Source organism: Danio rerio, chromosome 9, assembly GCF_052040795.2.
Source record: "Danio rerio strain M-AB ecotype USA chromosome 9, GRCz13ab, whole genome shotgun sequence".
In the NCBI taxonomy this organism is placed as follows: Eukaryota; Metazoa; Chordata; class Actinopteri; order Cypriniformes; family Danionidae; genus Danio; species Danio rerio.
The window spans coordinates 28120006-28140544 of NC_141029.1; the positions used below are offsets into that span (position 1 = coordinate 28120006).

General features: G+C 35.2%; 1 protein-coding gene and 2 long non-coding RNA genes across 39 annotated transcripts in view; 2 read left to right on the top strand and 1 right to left on the bottom strand.

Annotated features, from left to right (window-relative positions):
* The window catches only part of LOC141376138 (uncharacterized), a 1062333-nt gene that overhangs the window by 152323 nt on the left and 889471 nt on the right, over positions 1 to 20539 (top strand). For 29 of the 37 annotated variants that reach the window (XR_015499513.1, XR_015499510.1, XR_015499506.1 and 26 more), the window contains one exon: positions 2242 to 2359. Coding sequence is in view for 20 of the 37 variants with exons in the window: in XM_087268008.1 (XP_087124134.1) it covers positions 2242 to 2359 (118 nt within the window). In the remaining 17 variants the exon portion in view is untranslated. Of the gene's footprint in view, positions 1 to 2241; positions 2360 to 18690; positions 20356 to 20539 lie in introns of those variants that run through there. The other 8 variants (XM_087268010.1, XM_087268012.1, XM_087268009.1 and 5 more) reach the window with 1 other exon arrangement.
* The window catches only part of LOC147842379 (uncharacterized), a 463094-nt gene that overhangs the window by 112958 nt on the left and 329597 nt on the right, over positions 1 to 20539 (top strand). The window lies entirely within an intron of this gene.
* The window catches only part of LOC147842380 (uncharacterized), a 219867-nt gene that overhangs the window by 107078 nt on the left and 92250 nt on the right, over positions 1 to 20539 (bottom strand). The window lies entirely within an intron of this gene.

Sequence of the window (20539 nt, forward strand, 5' to 3'; positions counted from 1 at the left end):
TTAGGTTTGATTGTTCAATTTCTGTACTTGAATGCTGTATAACTCGCATAAAGCACTGTTTAATTAGTTTTTTGTTTTTGCGCTGTCGCATTAATATATGTTTGTAGTTTCTTATGTTTTATACCAATACCAATCAAGTATACAAAAATACTTGATACTCCCAGAACATCTAAATGAGCGAAATCTTTCTAAATAGAGCTTTTCAAATCATCTGGTGAAATAATATTCTAATCGCATGATATATATCGCAGCAAAAACAAATATCACAATGTCAGAAGTTTCTATTATCATTCAGCCCTACTACATATGTAATACAACTGGTTCATTTCTGACAATTAAATGAATGTTTAAGAATATTGCATTCTGGTATATGGCATGCTTTAGTGTTTGCTTTTGTTATATACGGGTGGATTTATCCCATAATCAAGGTAAGCAGCCACTTAGGGCCTCAGGAAATCCGAGGGCCCCCAAATAAATACCTAAAAGTATATATTATACCTATAAATTATATATAGCATAATTTTCTATCATGCTTTTGTATGATGAGGGTTTAAAAAAAAAAAAAAAGCTTAATGTTTATTACATCTGTGCAAATGTGTCCCTCACCCTCAATCATGAAGCAGTCCAGCAGTCAAATTAAGTAAAGACTTAGTTTTGAAAAAAAAAAAAATAGTTTCTATGTAATTTTTAGTTGTGAATTCATTAAATAAACGTCACCATTTCTCGAAAGATCATGCACCCATTGGCTAAATTCTCCATCAATCAAACTAGAAGGTAGGCATGGGCTGGAATAAGATTCTGATAGTATGATAACCTTGGATAAAAATATCACAGTTTCATGGTATTGTGATCACTGCTCTAAAATACTAAAAACATGTTCCCCTTTGAACACAGTATATTTTATTTTGAGAACCACTTATAATATTTTGGAACAGTAAACATGTCAGGCTAAATAATTCAAATGAATCATTGACTTCTCCTGTCTTCATTAGTTTCATAAACACAAATTTCATTACAATTTAAAACAACATCTTTGGAGATCTTTTCTGCTAGAGATACTGTTGTACTTCACAGTTAAAAAAAAAAAAAAAAACATAAATAAAAAATCCTACACATTCCTTAGGAATGGTATAGCAGAAAATTTGGGCAGTTTTAAAACCTTGACTTTTCCAAACTGCAGTATACCTTGAAAATGGTTATCGTCCCATGCCTGCCTACTAGAAAGAAAGGTACTGGCTAAAAGTGGCTCACACAGATAGCATTTGCAGAACGTCAAAACACTCTACTGCTTTTAGTTTTTAGTAATTATAACTTTTACTTTTTATTCAGTTTGTGGTCGTATTTTATTTGTAACACTATAAGCTATGACATTGTCCTGCTTTTGTCTGTAAAGATGTTATTTTCACACGTAAGTAACATGGTAAACAATGTAAACAACAGGTCTTCAGAAGAAACGGTGACAAACAAATGAATAACCATCCATAATTCAACACTATTGTGTTGGTGGACTAAATGTCTTGGATGGGATATTGTTCTGAGGACTCTTACCTTTAAAATAAACCGTGATGTACAGCAATGAATGCGTGTGTGTCTTATCACAATATGTTCTCCATATCTAATAAGCATTTTCTGTAGAACTGTAGCAAATACATTTTTATAAGCTTCCCATCAAAAAACAACAAGCTACAATGGCTGCTTGACTGTTGTAGCTTTAGATTGATGTATAGTTTGTCAAGATTACTGATGTTTTTTAGGGACCCCCTCGAAAATGAGATGATTCATCTCAAGGGGCTATCCCATTCAACAAATTCTATTCAATGTTCTTTGATGTAATCTATTCGTAAACACTTTAATTAAGCAAAGACAACACCCCAGTGCATCCACGTCCTGACACTGGCTAAGAGGAAAGCAAATCATGTAAAAAGTTTTACAAGATGTTGTTGTTATTATTTTGCATTAACACAAAATGTACAAAAGGAGATTGAGTAATATAAGAAAAAAACTGCTAAATAAATTAATTAAAAATAAATTAAGGAAGTACGAAAAGGGCATTTTAGAACATTTGGGCCCTCTGTCCGGAATCGCCTAGGCCCCCCAAATCTCTAAATGGAATGCTGGTTATATACATCACATTTTAGCATATTTTATACTAGGAGAAAGTCAATGCATAACATATGTATACTGCAGAAATAGTAGGGAAAGTTTACTTATATTCTCTTCCATATTATTCGCTCTCTACAGTATCTCTCCCTCATGGTTCCTCAAGTATACGACCTCCCAGCACAACTGAAGAATTTTTCAGCTTGCAGGAGGAGGATGGAGAGCCTGGTAATCTGACTTCTCTTCTGTTCCTGCTCAGGTGAGACGCAGAGCCACTCATACTGTACTTCTGTTCTCCTGTAGAATGAAACATGCAGTGCTTTTTTTCTAATGCACACACCCTCACGTCCACAGTATCAAAGCTTCTGGGAGCCAAAGAGCTCTGAATTATCTTTTCTCCTGCCCTAGGAAGCTCCTGTTTATACAGCTGTGTCAAAGGCACAATCAAGGTTGATACTAGTTTTAAGCCGCAGAATTAGCTTAAGATTAAAGCTGTTCCTCTCGGGCCGTCTTGACTGTGACACTGACAGTTGAGTGGTCGTGTTCCAACAGGGCCTGAAGGTAAATATTGAATGGTTGTCATTGTTAGGTTGGGTTGGGTTGGCGGATGGTGCATTTGGCGGAGAGCCCGGAGGCGTATTGAAACCGAGTCCTGTATGAAAGAGACTGATCACTTAATCAGCGTATAAAGCTGGAATGCTAGAAAACACAGCATGGAAAGGTCGATAGGTGAGACGGAGGAATCTAATTCCATTTCCCACTGTCTCATAATGGCTCGGGTTTATTAGATGAAGAAACGTCGGACTAGCTTATTCATGAAAGTAAAGCTCAGATAAGACTTTTGGATTTAGCTTGATCATCGAGTCTTTTGCTATATCCGACTGACAATCTGGTTTCAGGATTTGTTATTTGTAATATTTTAGTGACTGGTTGTTGTTAGATTTAAAGTAATAAGTAACTAATTGATAATTGCAAGATATATATATGAGCAATTCCAGCGTTATGGATGTGACATTTGCAGTAAAAACTCAACACAAAAATTGACAGAGAAAGTATATGTTAACTTTATATTGAAAAATTTTATTTATATTTTCTAGAGCAACTAGCCACAGAGTTATGGGAGCAGAAAAATATCAATCTGTAAACGTGTTTTGTACTTTAAATGAGGAAAATAAGCATGCGTTATGGATGTGACAAAAAAAGTCTGCGAGCTTACAGTATACAACACACTTTGTAGAAATTCTGTGAATTAAACTGCACAACCCAAAATAAATAATGCTAATCAAAAGGATTAGAGTCGGCTTTCTATAAAACAAAATTGCTTGGTTTTATTTTATTTAATACTTTCACATTTCTGAGGAAAAAGTGTCGTTATGGATGTGACATCTCTCTGTTATGGATGTGACGCATGTGAAATTACCATTTGTGTGACTTTGGTAAATCAAATTGAATAGTTTGAAAACATTGACAGATACATTTTTGAGTATTTTTAAAGTACTGTAAAATACTTCCTTACACAAAAAACCCAGAAATGGTTTCCGTATTTTGGTAAAAACGAAAAAAATTTTCATGGCAAGGTTGACATTTGCACGGAATTGCTCATATATATTATTATAATTATTAATAAAAAGATAATAAATATAAACAGATTCCAAGGGTCTAGATCTGAGATGTCCAAAGATGGCCCATGGTAATCTTTAATTTGGCCCACCATCCCATCTGAGGTATTGTCGAAGAGATAATGATTTTGAATTTAAAGCAACCGTTTGTTTCTTTATTTATTGCTGAGCTACAAAAAGCCAACTGAAATGAAATGTTGTAAATGTGTCGGTCTTTTAAAATGTAAATACTGTCACTTGACTGGACAAAGTACAAAGTCATCGGTGAGCATATCAAGGCAAAGGAAGGAGTAGCTTGACTAATGCATTCAGCATTGAATTGCATTGTATAATAAACGGGATTGTTTATCTTTTTCTACTTCTATGTTTTCCAGTTATTTTTTAAATATTACCCAATAAATTAGGAAATTCCCCATAGCATATTTAATGTAATACAGTTTGGCATATAAAATATATTCAGTTTGGTATATATTTGGCGCACAGCCCTCAATGAAGGTTTTTTTTTTTTTTTTTTAGCCTGTAATATGAAAAATTGGGCACCCCAGTCTAGACTTCTTTCTGATCACACTGAAAACAAATCTTATAATGACTTTGCATGCTGAAAAACAAATAGCATACAGCAGGTTTTGCATTGATTTAAAGATTATGAGTGATTTAATAATGTTAAGTGATACATTTTATCCAAATAGCATAAAATATGAAAAACTAGTACTGTCACGATGTTGGAATGCTGTGAAAAGAAATGCTGTATTCTCTGGGTGAAGAATCAAAGTAAAACTGTATTGGGACATTCAACTCTAGTGTCTGGGACACACCAAGCTGATGGTTGTTGGTGTGCATCTTTCAGGCTGATTTGTTTTGGTGTGATTCACACATCATCTCATGTCAGATTTCAAGTCTGAGCGAGTTTGCCCGATTCAGCATGTAGAATCTTCTTTGGCCATCGGTGAGAGAGCACTCTGATTGGGGACTAATCATAGTGTGACAACAAAAACTGAAGTGACGGAATTAAGTGAACAACGTAAGTCAAGAGGGAACATAAATAAGCCTAAATATCTTAATTATTTGCAAACAATATGGATTATCAGATTCTCAGACACATTTGCATGATTGAATCCATCTGTTGTAAGTGTACTGTGAACATTTTATGTAAATGCTTTGCTAACAGTTTGTATGTTACAGTTTGAATGTGTGCAGCACTAGTTCCAGTTACATTTGTAGGATGACAATATAAATACTGCCACCTGCGGCTGTAGATAAATCCTCTCACGCAGGCACACAAGAAACATTCTTGTTTCAGTCAGCTGGTGTTTGTTTGGTGTGTTCACGTGTAGCTTTTTTCAGTTAATTTCATGTTTATTTCTATAGCACTTTTACAATGTAGATTGTGTCAAAGCAGCTAAACATAGACATGCTAGTAAATTGAAACTGTGTCAGTCCAGTTTTCAGAGTTGAAGTTCAGTTTATTTCGGTTCAGTGGGGTTTATATTTCACTGCTGAAAGTCCAAACACTAAAGAGCAAATCCATCTATGGGCAGCTCCTCAAGTCTCAACTAAGCAAGCCAGTGGCAACAGTGGTGAGAAACAAACTTCAGCAATTGACGGAAGTGAAGGATAAAAAAAACCTTTTAGAGAAACCAGGCTCAGTTGGGCATGACTATTTCTCCTCTGGCCTTTTTGGTCCAAACGGGTCCAGACTCAGCTGATGCACGACTTTTTTTGTCAGTGTTAGTCCTGTGTAGTCAACTTGGTGTGTTCCGTGATTAACAAACCATTTTACGGGATCTAAATGTGAGCTTGCCTGAGTGAGTAACGTTAACAGGAGCCTGGGCATGAGGGAATGCTTTGTGTCTTAACTGAATTGTCAGACAAAGTGGCACCTGTAATACTGCACCTGTAACTTCACTGTCATGATCTCTATATGGTCCTCTCACTTATCTTTCCTCACTTTCTTTTAAAATAATTGACTATAGACTTCTTCATATTCACACTTTAACATTGTGTTTCATCATCTGTGCCATGTGTTTCATCACAGCTAATAAAGCACAGCAGGGGATGAACAGGTATTGAGTGGTGAATTGAATCTGATTGATTAATATTGTGAATGTTCCAGTCAGATACCTAAACAACCCAGCCTGATCTCTCAAGGAAAGGTGACGATTTTATGTTTTGTCAGTTTAGTGGCTATTTTCTATGAATTCATACGAGTTCAGTCTTATGAAAGTGTATGATGTTTTAAAGGAGGTGTGGCACTAATCCCCACCCCTAAACCCAACCGTCATTAGGAATGAGCAAATTGTATTAAATTGTACTAATGAGATTGTACAAATTCATATGAATCAGGCACTAAATCAAAAATGTATAATTAGCCGTGATATATCATTGAATGACCTGAATGATCCACAGTTGCACCAATGCAACAATGTGAAAATTTGACCTTACATGTTATCGCACTTGGTCACAGTATAGAGTAATGCTTTTTTAAAAAGGGCAGTTTAGTTAAACTGCCCAGTTTTGGGTAAACTATTCCTGTAATCTTTACCATTTCAGAATTTCAGCCACCATGCCTGTGCATCAACTGTCTTCACCAAGGTAAACCAACGAAAAAACAAAATTAGAAATGAATGAAGTAAAAATAAAAACGAGTTTTTTTTTTAAACTAGAACTAACTGTAACTGTATTGTGTACCTACAAAACTAACTAAAATTATTGCAAGAACATCCTTTGTTTTTGTCTTTGTAAATGTATTTAATACATACTGTAAACTTTTTAGAATTAAATCTATTTACTTCATGCTGCCAGGTGTTTGAACCATACGGCACCTAAGAGTCTGTAATCCTGATGCCATTGGCCAGATCAAGCCGGTCCTCCTCCAGTCATTTTAGCACAGTGACAACATTAAATATGACCCATGCAGACACTGGAAAGTATTCATTTAACACATTTGTGCCCAATAATAGTTTTTTATTTTTGTATTAGTGATCGCAATCACGAACGAATCGATCTTCTAAGTGAACCAATTGAACTATTTCACCAAATCAAACTGAATCATTTGAAACGATTTTCGTCTTCATTAAAGTTTAACACTTATCCTCAAGCTACTTACTTTTTAACATGTCTGATACCCCCTTCTGATTTGAAATAAACCAATATACACTGAGTTATTGAGTTATTAGAACAGTATTCAGATTTGAGAAGTAGTGAAACGAACACAAACAACTAAACTTGAACTGCAGCGTGGGTTGACAGAGGGCTTAAATGAGAAGATCTAATCATCTATTTCAGAACAGAAAGTTGTCATTGAATTTTAATAAGTGAATCATGCTTCAGTTAGGTTGTAAATGTAAGAAACTTTTCAGGTCATTGTGATGTTTAAACTGACTGAAATTATGTTTGCTTACTACATATTTTTGATATGTTGAGTCTAATCTTGTCTAAGATTGTCGCAAAAGATCCAGTTTGCGTTACAGATCTTGTCAACACTGTGTATCTAACCTCAGAAGCAGTTTTGCACAGTCAGTTATTTTACTTAAGGCTGCTATCTTGTGGGCTGTTGTATTTAAATTTGAGGATGGGTAGATTGTAGTGGTAGATGATAGTGTTAAAAAATGAAGCTTATCTTTGTTTGAGTTTTTATTAAACCATATTTATTTAAATTAGTTTGAATTTTGCACCTAACAAAAATCCTAATTAAAAAAAAAAACAGCAAACAAAAGACTAAAACTAATACTGAAACTAGTAAAACTAAACAAAAACTAAGCAATTTTAAAATATAGGAACTCTAAAAACTAACTAACTAACTAACTGAATTTGAAAACAAGAAGTCAAAACCAAAGAAAAACTAAAACTAATGAAAAATCCAAAACTATAACCTTGTTCCTCAACACTTATAATTAAAGCATAGCCCTTAAAATAAACACATAAAACAATATTTCATTTGTGGAAGACTAAAGAAGACTGTGAGAACACTAGTCAGCAAATGCTGCTATAATGGTCACAATGGTAATGGTCACTGCTCGTAGTAACAGTCAATTGAAGAAGCTTTTCCGGGAAGAGCTGTCATCTGCTCGAATACCACCCTCAGTGTTCACAGCCTATCATTTAACTGTCTTCTTTTGTTTAACTAAAGCCCTGATTATGTGTGTGTGTTTGTTGGGCTTGATAAGCACTGATGCAGCTTAGCTCTTGTTTCCTCTTAAAGAGAGTTTGCTTTTCTTTATTTAATAAGGGTTCGTTGGGTCAGCAGTATTCTAAATTATAAAAAGCACACATCTACGGTGCACAAATCAGCCATTTTTTTTTTCTCTCACAGACATTAAAGTAAGCCCTGAAGGAGCTGAAGTGCTTTTACAGTCTGCTGGTTTTGAGCGGTTTAAACGTTTGAATACACAAACAGAAATTTGTCTGAAAACTTTATCCCTAACTGTAGAGGACAGGTCACTGACGGCCCAACCAATCACTCCAACTCCCTATAGGATGAGTCATTTACATATATTTACAGAGCGGATGGAATCTGCCTCAGGCTCAAGGCCTGTGCATGCCAAGAAAAAACTAAACAACACTCCGCTCATTCACATACACTAATGCAAATACAACCCATGTGGCAATTCTGATTTCCCTCATATTAATGGTTTTATGTGTCTTGCTAAGTTTTAGAGTGTAAAACTATACCGTCTCACGGGCAGATGATTGTTTTTGCTGTTATGGTTATGCCAGGAATGCACTGTACAATTATTGAAGTCATCAGATCACTGTTTTTCTTGCACTATACACAAGTATCTGGTGTACAATTTAGTTGCCGCTGCGTGCAATCCAAGTAGTTGGATTTTCTGATGAGGAAAAAAAGGTAAATGAAGGACTGTGCAATTGCTTGCTGATGATCTGTTACAGGTCTGTGCCTCCTCCCTCTGAACTTTCTCCTGCCTCGTATCTTGTTTCTCATTGACTGTACTGTTGGTCATCACCAATGTCATGTCATGTTTTTTTATTATATTTTGTTGAGGGGGAGGGTTTCACCTTTAATTGATAGGACAGTAGAGAGTATAGACAGGAAAGCGTGGGGAACAAGGAGTGGGGGAGGATTGGCATAGGACCTTGAGGCAGGAATCAAACTCAGGTCGCCGTGAACACCGGAGTGCCATCTGTCAACAAACTTCTGAAATGACCAAATGACCCTGGGACATCAGTGGCACATTTCTCAGATTGTGGATTTTACAAACACTACATGATTGTCTCTCATGAATGATAAGCGCTTTACTTCTGATTTTGGGCATTTGTCTGCAGTTTCCACAAAACTGCGAGCGAGTGAAAATTTAATTATTATTATATTGTGACTAAAATATAGTATACATTTTTAAACGGTAACATCTCATAAGTTACAGTACATACAGTACTTTAATCTGTTTTTTTATATTATAGTTAGTTTCCAGAAGAATAAAAAAAAAACATAACAAAAGAACATAAATATTAATGAAACATAAAAATTTGAACATTAAAAAAATAGTAGTAATTTTATATATATATATATATATATATATATATATATATATATATATATATATATATATATATATATATATATATATATAACCATAAACATACTTAAATGATTTGGTGTCATAATGCTGAATATTTAGCTTTGTCATCGCAGCAATAATTAGCGGTTAAAACATGCTGTTTTTAAAATGTATTTAACACGGTTTTTTTTTGGTTTTTTTTGTGGATCAATTAAATGAGGCCTTGAGACAAAGAGCCAAAATCCATATTTTCAAACTTTGTGCAATAAGATTTTTTTCATTTGGACTGAGAACATTATATTAGGCATGGGATAACCATTTTCAATGTATACGTCAGATTGGAAGTCAAGGTTTTAAAACAATGAAGACAGCAGAAGTCAATGATTTTTTAGATTTGGTTTATTTTGATAGGTTAACTGTTTTTGTGCTGTTTGGCGCTCCTCAGAGCATTTAGAGAGAGAGAGAGATTGCATCACATATATGGTTCTTCCACTCACCTCTTTCGGTGGATTTTTCCCTGGTTTTTGTTCTCCTTTCCAATTTAAATATGGTTTTCCAGCTTCCTTACTGCATCCTTTTATTTGTTCATGTCGGCACTTTTATCTTTTTGCCAAGGATTTGACTTTTAATGTCCAAAGTGGACATGACAGCTAGCAGTATCTGTATTCTTTTTAGTGGGCATATCGTAAACGTTTTTTCCCGTGTAAAGCTATTTTAATGTTTCAAATACAGACTCTTGGTCACACAAAAATATCCCCAAACTGTTTCTGTATACAAAGTTCACACATACAGTTAATGTCACGTTATCTCATTTTTTATTTTATTTTACGGTTGTTCATTGCACGGACTCAAATGCTGCTTTATAGGTCATTAGAGACTAATTTTAAAGCAGTTAAAATTATTACCCCAATTTTTACTAGTATAAGCATAATATTAGTGTACACTTTATTCGTTATAAAAAGAAATGTGTTTCTTTGGTACCCACTACTTGGAAAAAAAATCCAAAGACAAAATATATTTTGTGGTTTTCTGGTAAAGCCTTGTTTAAGGGAACATCGAGTCTTAGTGGGAATATTCTTTTTCCTCTCATATCCTAACAAAAACACAATGCCTTTTTGAAGCTAAAGATAAGAGAGGCTGACAGCTAAAGCAGTGTATTCTTACAAACCCTAAATTCTCTGCAGTATCTACTACCACAGCACAGGTTAAAAACATCTTTAGATACTGTGCCACATTTACACCACGCATCTGTCCGGGAAATGCATTGAGTACAATGTAAACACCACAACACATACGTACGCTAATCCTCCAGTCTCACACAAAATACAATAGCATTAGCATTTAATGCACTCACTGTACCATGACACCAACCATAGTGTTCTTTTGTAAGTGAAAAATCACACGCAAGATTGTTGGCATACTTCTCTTTGTGTAGGCCGCTGTGTAACAAATCCATTCAGCAGTCAGTCGAGAAGAGAAAAGACATTTGTCAGAAACGAGATGGCCAGACACAGAGCGAAGGAGAGCGGAAATGTTTTTTGTGATAAGCACGCCTCCAGGAGCCTCCGCTGGCCCTCGGTGATTAGAGAGGCGCTGGAGGACGTCCAGAACACGTCACCCTGACCTTGACACGTGCTTCATCATCATGCTGGAAGTGTGTTCTCCAGAGGGGCTGAGAGATCAGAAGTGGATGACACAATGGGCTGGGGAATCACAAATTGCACCTAGTCGGTCTAGCAGTAATGAGGGAACACCGACCGTCTCCATGTGCAGTGTTTGAAATAACTGTTCTCATTCCACAAGCATGCAACACTCATGACCGAGTAATAAAATTGACACTGGACCAAAAGTTATATAGGAATGATCAGTGTTAGAAAAGATAATGAGCATAGTGTTACACAGCAGTTGGATGATTTTTAATAATGTTATTAGAAATGTAATAAGTAATTAGGGATGTTAATTTTGCTAACCGACAACCACCGCTCATTAATCGGTTATTAATGGTTAACTGGTCAGATTACTATTAATTTTATATTAAACAAACTGACGTGTCTATTTTGTGTCCGACACATTAAATATTGCATTTAAAATACTGATTTATTTTTTATATGCTAGCATATTAATAATAGAACAATACAACAGAGCATTTTCACACACCTGCAGCGATTAGCACAGAAGAGCAGAATAATCTCAATAAAATAAATAAAAAAATAGGACTGCCTTAAATTATTTTCACTTAAATAATTAATTTATATTGCAAAATGAAAATACTGACTGATTCTTTTTAATTACCGGCATAGGCTGTTTTTTTTCCAATCATGTTTTTTTTTTTTTCGTCAAAAAAAAATCGCACTTCCTCAAATTGCCCGCTCCACGGAAAATATGCCTTTATTTAATGCCCCGCTGTTATTATTATGAATCACAAAACCTTTTTACATTTTTAATAGTAATCATTATTTTAAAGATTATGTCTTGCTATATGGTTTCCTCTCTCTCCCTCGCGGTTCAAGTACGCGCTGCGTGATAAAAAGACAACAACAACGCGCGCATATGTTGACTTTTTGTAAACAGTTTTGTTGTTTAAATATGATATTGCATTAATGTGCATACATGCTTTATAAGCTGTAAAATAAAAGGTAAAGCCTATTTGTTGCGTTTATGACGCAGATACAGGTCAACATCCGCGCTGGTTTGGCATCAACACGTCTGTTAAACAGCAATATTCTTCTTCCATTTTGCTTCTTTGTTGACAAGGAAAAAAGAAGAGAAGCGCGGTCCTCTTATGAAACGGCTGAATCAGCTGGGTATCGATTGTGCAAAAGTGTTGCTGTCTGTGTTGTTACAATTGTAATATTTAATACTATTGTGATATTCAAGATTTGTACATTCATCCAGCTCTGGATAACTTAAAACAGCGATTAGACCTTCAGAGCGGTGTTAATGCGTCCTGAAGTAAAGCGAAACGGCTATAAACTCCAGCAAGATAGAGTGATTATATACAGAACCATATACCTTTATCTATAAATAAAGTATAACTATATGTTCATCTTAACTGAAAGTTTCGTCGAGTTTGCTGGCCTCACGCATCGCGCACCTGTCAGTCAGTCAGTCAGCACGTAACGCCAAAGGGTTAAACAGCACTCTACAGCACTCTACGGTTACAGAAAAGCTTGCACTGTTATGATTCACTTACCTTTTAATACGTTTTGGTGCGATTATAACCCGCTATTAAAAACAACTACGACTGAATCTTTCGAATGGGTAATGTAGCTGTTCAATCGGCCCCTTATGCAGCCAAACTAAAAATATAGAAAATAATATTTTTAATGAATATTTTTAATCGTTTAACTGATAGCATTAATCGGTTACAAACGCACCCTTTCGGTTAACGGTTAATCGATTATTTTGAGCATCCCTATAAGTAATTAAACATTTGTAATAAAAATAATAATGATGATAAAAATAACTATGAAATAATAATAACTTTATGATGATAATAATAATAATAATATAATCTGCATCAGTCATTTTAAAAGGATTATGCCAGTCCAATAGTTTTTGAGATTAGACAAATACAAAATTGTGTATTTTCACAGCAAAACTTAAGCAAATACTGCCACAAATTTTGAGAAAAGCTGTCATATAATTGGTCATTTTGGGCGGCAAATATATAAAAAATGCCCTAGTATAAGTTTGTAATATAATTTGGCTGTTTGGCATGATAACCAAACTGCCAATACTGACATTACCACTAGTTCATGGTGGATCAGTTTCAATGATTATTAAACCATTTTTTATGTGAATGTTTGGTTTGATTTACTTTTGAAACATCATTTTGAGGTTTGTGATGAGAATAGTCAATCTATCATAATGTATGTAATGTCAGTGTCTTTTTAAGCACTATATAGCCCATAGAGTTACTGAATAATAATATTTAAACATGTAATTATCATTTTCATTATTTAAATTATTTTATTTATTTTTTAAATAATATTCAAACTAAACAGTTCAAGAACAAAATATTCATTCATTCATTTATTCTTTTGTTCATTTTCCTTCAGCTTAGTTTCTTATTTATCAGGGGTTGCCACATAGGAATGAACCACCAACTATTCTGGCTATATGTTTTACGCAGCAAATGCAACCCATTGCTAAGAAACACCTGTACACTCTCGCACTCGGCCAGTTTAGCTCTTCAATTCATATTTAAGAGTTCACACTTAGCTAATGCTTGAATTCACCTTATTCACCTTATCTACAAATGAGCACAGTCATTTTAGTTATTTTGGCTCGAGACTCATTTACTTTTATTAATTTTATATGTTAAAAACAGCTTTTTCGGCTGCTTGATGTTGCAAACTGATATTTTCTTTTTATATTATTCTATTTTGTCTGTATAGTCATGCAAACTCTTGATTGTAGAGCAAGTTTGACTGTTTTCTGACGTGTATTGTTCCTAGTCATTAGTCCCTTAGGCAGCTAAATCGAAAGTTCTAAAACAATCGCAAAAACGAGTGCACTTCCGCATCGAAGAATAAGGTCAATAGTAAAAGCATAATTGGCATGCTGTCCCGGGAGAGAGCTCTAAGCATCCATGAGCCCAAGGCTCCCTCCTTTTAGACAAGACGGAGAGAGGGGAGGCTGAGCCCAGGTAGGTCTCGAACTCCCCTGCTATTGGATTTAGGAAGAAGTGGAAGGTGTTGAGATTGCTTTGTCGAAAAAAACGAGGATAACAAAGGTAAGGAGGGCGGACTATTTGGTCCAATTCCAGTTTTACCCTTTAGCCCTTCCCCTTACCCCTACCCTTCATTTTGCGCGTTTACGTGAAGGGTTAGGGGTGTCCCAATTCTCTTTAGCTTGAAGACGTAGGGCTAAGATAAAGGAGTAGATACTCCTTCGAACTGAGAGTTTTCAGGACCACACTCAAAACCAAGGGGTAAAACAATTTCCCAACTACACCAGCCACAATGCCAGTATAGCTGCACCCAGAAGGAGATCCAGAAATTAGTATTTTTTGTCATTATTACAATTTTTTACAACATACAAGCACATGCTTTAAAATATTCATTACTGTGTTTGTGTTGTAGCATCATGCCTATAAAATAAATAAAAAAACTAAAATAAAAAACGCAAAGTTTCGCCATCCTGTATAGCAGTCCCACAACATTCTGACACTCTATGACACTCGAATACTTTGTCAGAAAAGTCTAGTGGCTGGGAATGACCTTTTTACAGTGTCTGCTACAATGTCAATGTTGTTTTTGGTGTGTTTATATAAATGAATATGGGCACTGTGTACTCTAAATGCACAGTATAGTAACGAGCTTATTGCCACATTATATCGCCATGATAACATTTTATATGCCTTTAGTGATTTCCTGAAGATAAATACTAAAAAATAGCGCAACTAGAATAACTACAGCAGTCACGATTGTCGGATCTCATATGAAGCAAGAGATTTCGATGACATATAATGTAGTGTGCAGGTGCTGTAGTGCTGTCCCACTTCTTAGGGGTAAATTTTGAAGCCCTTCTTAAATGCATTAGAATACGTCTGATTGGTTGGTTAGTGATTTGATGCTAGACCAGCCATGTGACCCTCTCGAAATTTGGTTATAAAACTTAGCGCATGTCTTCGGACTGTGGTGAAAACTGGAGTACACAGAGGTTACCAATGCGCACACATGGAGACCATGCAAACCCCACACACAATTGCAAACTGGCCCAGTCGGTACTCGAACCAGTGACCCTCTTGCTGGGAGGTAACAGTGCTAACCACTGAGCCACCGTGCCACTTACGAAATTTCACAATACATTATTATACGTTGTTATACATTTATTTATCTGGAATATTTCACAATTCTATAATAATGTGATTTTTCTATTTAATCTGAATAATTGGAGTGAACGACAACAATAAACAACAGCCAAAAAATAAGGTTAACTGTTAGAAGGAAGTGTTGGATATGCTTGTATTAGAGTGAAGCAATATAAATACAGTTCTATAGTTAGAAGTCACTCGCCATTGGCAGGCACATCAGAATGGTAATTTAACATTTACTCATCCACCAAATGTTCCATGTTCCATTCTAAATGACACAAGCCAAGTCTGCATGTCTCGGCCTGTGGTATGAGCTCTTCAACATACTATCTGGTCAAAGTCAGGCATGCTGGAGAATCCTAATGTTCTATTGATTGACTCAGGCCCGAGGCTTTGAATGATACAGGCCTGCCAAAGGTTATCATAATCAATACGCAATAACTGTAAAAGCGCTCTCAGCTCGACTACAAAGGAATAAAAGAACAATCATGCAGATTTGCTTGACCGGGGGGTTACGGGCCGATGATATCAGCGATTTGTAAGGACCGGGGTCCCAGCGTTACTCTATCTGCTTGAGCTCACTAGTTCGGCTGCCATGGAAACCTAGACCAAAAGTGCCGGTTTTGCAAAAGTGAGAAAGGAAAGGAAGTGTCTATTTTTACTCACAGGATGGAGAGGGACAGATAGAGCTGATTTGGAGGATGAGAGATGAATATCTATCGCTGAATATCTTTAGCACATTTTTAGAGGTTTGTCTGTGTTTGGAGGAAATGGAACTGAGGCTTTGTGTGTGTGTGTGTGTGTGTGTGTGTGTGTGTGTGTGTGTGTGTGTGTGTGTGTGTGTGTGTGTGTGTGTGTGTGTGTGTGTGTGTGTGTGTGTGTGTGTGTGTGTGTGTGTGTGTGTGTGTGTGTGTGTGTGTTGACTGAGGTGGGATTTAAAGGTTTATGCTCATTGTGGTGTTATAGAAGTGTGAGTGTCACACCTTCCTAAAAGTTGTAAATTGGATTTAACACTAAACATCCCACATTAATTAAACAGGAAGTGGTACTGTGTAGTATGTTGCTGTGAGTGTTCAAATGTATGGCGGAATGAATGGAACTAAATGGGACTGAATGGCTGGACCTCAGATGCCTGTACCTTGATGGTGGCTTAGCAAACTCAGGATTAGTTTCGAGTTGACAAAAACAAAATATAGTGCATTCAGGCTTTGTTGGTTGTCATACTGTAAGTGTGTGCACATGAATGCGGGACATCAATAGCAAACAGCCAATCACGTGCTTTGAAGCATTACAATGGTGTGATTGACTTCTCACGAGAGAGTCGGCGCATTCCACAGGCAAAGATTCAAAGGTTAATAATACAAAGAACACCAAGATTAAAAGAGCTGACAATGAAAGAGGTGAGCTACAGTATATAACAATTGCTTGCTTTATAGTGTAAGCGAAATTCGTTTGTATAGCTGATAATGTGTACTGTAAAGGTATACAGAGACTCAGAAATATGAGCTTATTTATCTTTTTTTAAACATTTATCTTCTGGAAAACAGCATTAAATTGCAAGTAAATGTAACAAGTATATATGAAATTGTGATAAATTGTTTTTATGTAAAATAAAACTCATTTAATTAGTTCAACTCTGATATTAAAGTTACATTTCCTATGTCAAATAGATTACGCATTCAGTGGTTAAAAATCCTGTAAGTGTTTTACTAAATAGTGATTAATTTGCAATAAGAGAAATGGGAAGAGTGGCTTTATTGCATCAAATATGTGTAAATCAAATCTCTAAACCAGAACATACAGTTAGTTGTGTAGTGTAAGATACCATGGCAACAAAAATGATTTAAAGCTGAGCTACTTTCATGGTACCAGAATTGTTGCAAACTAAATAATGATTTATACTTCTTTGTTTAGTCTGCGTGCATAACACTTCCGAAAATAACTTCCAGAATAACAATTCCAAAACTCTAGCTGGCAGTAGGTTTTTATAGTCCTCTGTTTTGTTTTTTCTGAACGCTACCTTAATTTACAAGTACTGTAGCTAAACTCGCTCATTTTGAGGCGGGAATCAGCGGACGTGCAACAACATGAATCATAACGTAAACACAAAACAAAACTTTTCATCTAGAGCTTCTTCACGCGACTCGACACCTGTAAACACTGACTCCATCGGGCTAGTGGCACTCAGCAACGCCCACACTTGTCACTGCTACCTAGCCGACTAATCAGCCGAGCCTAGCCGAGCTTGTGCTACGCGATGTTCCTACTTGTGGTTATATTTTTGAGAGGTGTGCGTCCGCGTCAGCCATGGCGAGGGTTATGCAACCGCCCGAAAGCCAGAAAAACTGTGAAACATTCACTCAAAAAATGACATTTGCTGTTTGTTCAAACTAGTTATTTTAAATCAGATGAAACAACAATTCTTGAGGTTTTTTTTTTTGGGTGGGGAAAATGTATTGTTTTGTTCAATCCGCTTAAATTTGTAAAAACAGGTAAGTTTACTTAATTCTTTCATGCTGACCCAACACAAATTGATTGTGTGGAACCCACCATTTTATTTATAGTGTTTCCTTTGTCTACATGTACTCTCTGACTCAGTTTTGGTTTGCCTTGTGTTGTCTGTTGATGTAATTTGATTTCTTGTACTGGCATAACAGAAACTATATTTAAATAGCCAAAGTTGTGTAAAATATAAACATATTATTGCTTGTCCATGTGGAGCAAAAAAGCAGGTTGAATAACAACTAAAAAGCTATCATAAATGTTTTTGAAAGAAATCTCTTTTACTCACCAAGGCTGTGATTATTTGATCAGAAATACTATATAATTATTGTTTATGTGGCTATATTTTAAAATGTAATTTATTTGTCTGATTTAAATCTGAATATTCAGGAGCATTACTTCAATCTAGTGCCTCATGATCATGCAAAACTCATTTTAGTAATACAATTTCAAGCTCTCTTATAATCAATTATTATTGCAGTTTAGTCATTAATAATGTTGTTATTAGTAAGTATTTATTAATAATAATTGTATATTTCATAGGTTCTCTTGTTTATTTTTGTTACATTTAAGTGTTCTTGTAATAAAAATGACAGTTTTTCTTATTAATTGTTTTTCCTGTTCTGAAAAATAATGGAAAAATATGCAATCCATGGCTCAAAAACTGTAATATGATCAACCCAGCATTCCACACAGCTGACATATTAACATTAACTGTTGTAATTTATCCACGCTGTGTGCATGAAATATATGCTGCATATTTATGCTGCCCCAATATTTTATGGCCCTTTAGAACCAATGATTTCCCTTTCAGTCAGATTTTTTTTAGTTGGTAAAACTTGTGTGCATCTTTAGATTATACTACTGCAAATCAGAAAAAAAAATTAGCACAGTAAGTACATTTTTTGCCTTAAAAAAGCTGCACAAACTTGCAGCTGTTTAGTGAATTCATGCGAGAAAGATAAATATTTTCATAAAAAAAGACACACATTCCATAATTGATTTTTGGACGGGATGATGTGAGAACCGATAGGAAGGAATGTTTATGTTCAGTTCTGATTGGACTCAGGAGTGTTTAATTTTATTCAGCTGAAGAATGTCTCAAAATGAGGTCTGACTTTTCTCATATTAGGGCGCCCAGTGTGAGAGCTGAGTGCGAGACATCTGATGAAGCACAATTACTACGGACATCTGTCTATATTTAGGATTCAGCAGTGTGTGTGCTTCTTCAGTCTGCTCCTGTTTTACAGTGAAAGTAAATGAGGTTGTTAAATGTTTCCCCTTTGACCTCTATAAGATGTTTATAAGGTGAGAGTTCACATTTGGAGTTCATTGATGCATTGACAGGAAGTCCTGTCTACCTCAGGTCTGTGGTTTGCAGTTCAGTATTGAGGTTTAATTGTTTTAAAAGGAAGTCAGAAGAAAACAATTGTCAGATAATGTATGATTATAAAATGTGTGCTTTTGAAAATTCCTGAATGTATCATCATCAGTACTAAAAAATCACAAACCACATATATTTATGTACAGCTCTCTCCACTAATAGATGTGCGCTTGGATTAATCTTTTGCCTAATATAAAACATGAGCATAAAAGTGTTTTCTTTTGAAACTTTCAGACAATAAATGATGATAAAAGTTTTTTAATGTTATTTGATCCTCCATGGCCAAACAAACTTCAACAGTTCTACAGCTGTGATTCTTGGGTACATTTTTGCTCACTCTAACCTTCCTCCTAACATTGATAAAGACAGAAGCACATAAATTTTTTAGACTGAATCTTAACTCTAACAGATTACAAATGGCAAATTTTATTTTAATAAATTTATTTTTATTTTTGTTCAGATCAAAACTGTTGTTTGGTTTTATCGATTCTGATGAATGGCTGAGTGAGTTTGGCCTTCCAGTGTAAAAAAACAGAACATATGCTGGATAAGTTAGCGGTTAAAAAAACTTTTTGAAGAAGCCATAAAAAAAAAGAATGAATGAATGAATTCAAAGGGTGATAAAAAAGGGAATAAGCCAAAGAAAAGTGAGTGAGTGAATTTATAGGCGTTACATTTGCGACATATTTATTAAGTGATTCTTTTAACCCATGCAATCCACCAGCCCCATTGATTTATGAACTGAAACCAAATAAATAAAATATACAAACAACAAAGAAAATGTAAATAAAACATAAATGTAAAAGCATATTTATTGACTGTCAGTCCTATCACTTTAAAATAACAAACACTGTACATCTCTTTATATTTAGGCTAAAACAATGCTTTATTCATTTATTCATTTATTTATTTATTTATTTTTGTAAGAATGTTTGTACTTCAATTTTAGTTGCCTTTTATTTCTTTAATTTTACTTTACAAAAGGAATCCTCATTACACTTAACATGTTTACAATGATAATAAAGGTTGTTAACAAGTCTTTAAGGGTTAAGGAAGGAATTATAGTGCTTTATTTCATTAGTTCACATCCCATCCCTTTGTGGCCCTGGTGGCATAGGTTCAAACTGCTGTTACACCTAAAAACACATTCTTAATCCTTTAGTGCTGTGTATATAATATTTAGGTTTTTTCTGTAAATATTGACAAATTTTCTGATTATATTGTGAAATTTCTGATACTGATTCTCAAACATGTTGATGTAACATATATTTTGTCTTTTAAATATCCTACTAAGGATCGTAATATGTGTAATATGACGGGCAATGGGCGCCACCATTGTTGCTAGAAGGGATACAGGTGTGATCTGAAGTTAACAGGAAGCATTTATATTATTTATTAAATTACACATTAATTGTATTTTGTTAGCATCTACCGCTACCTCAACCCTAATTCCAAGCCTCACGGCAATGTAAAAATGTTATTTGTTGTACAGTGTCACAAAAATTCACGTGAGTATCCTTAGCTGTATCCCATCTAGACTTCTCCCTCTCCCACAGTGTGGTGAACTGTAGATAGGATACGGCTGAAGATACTTCTA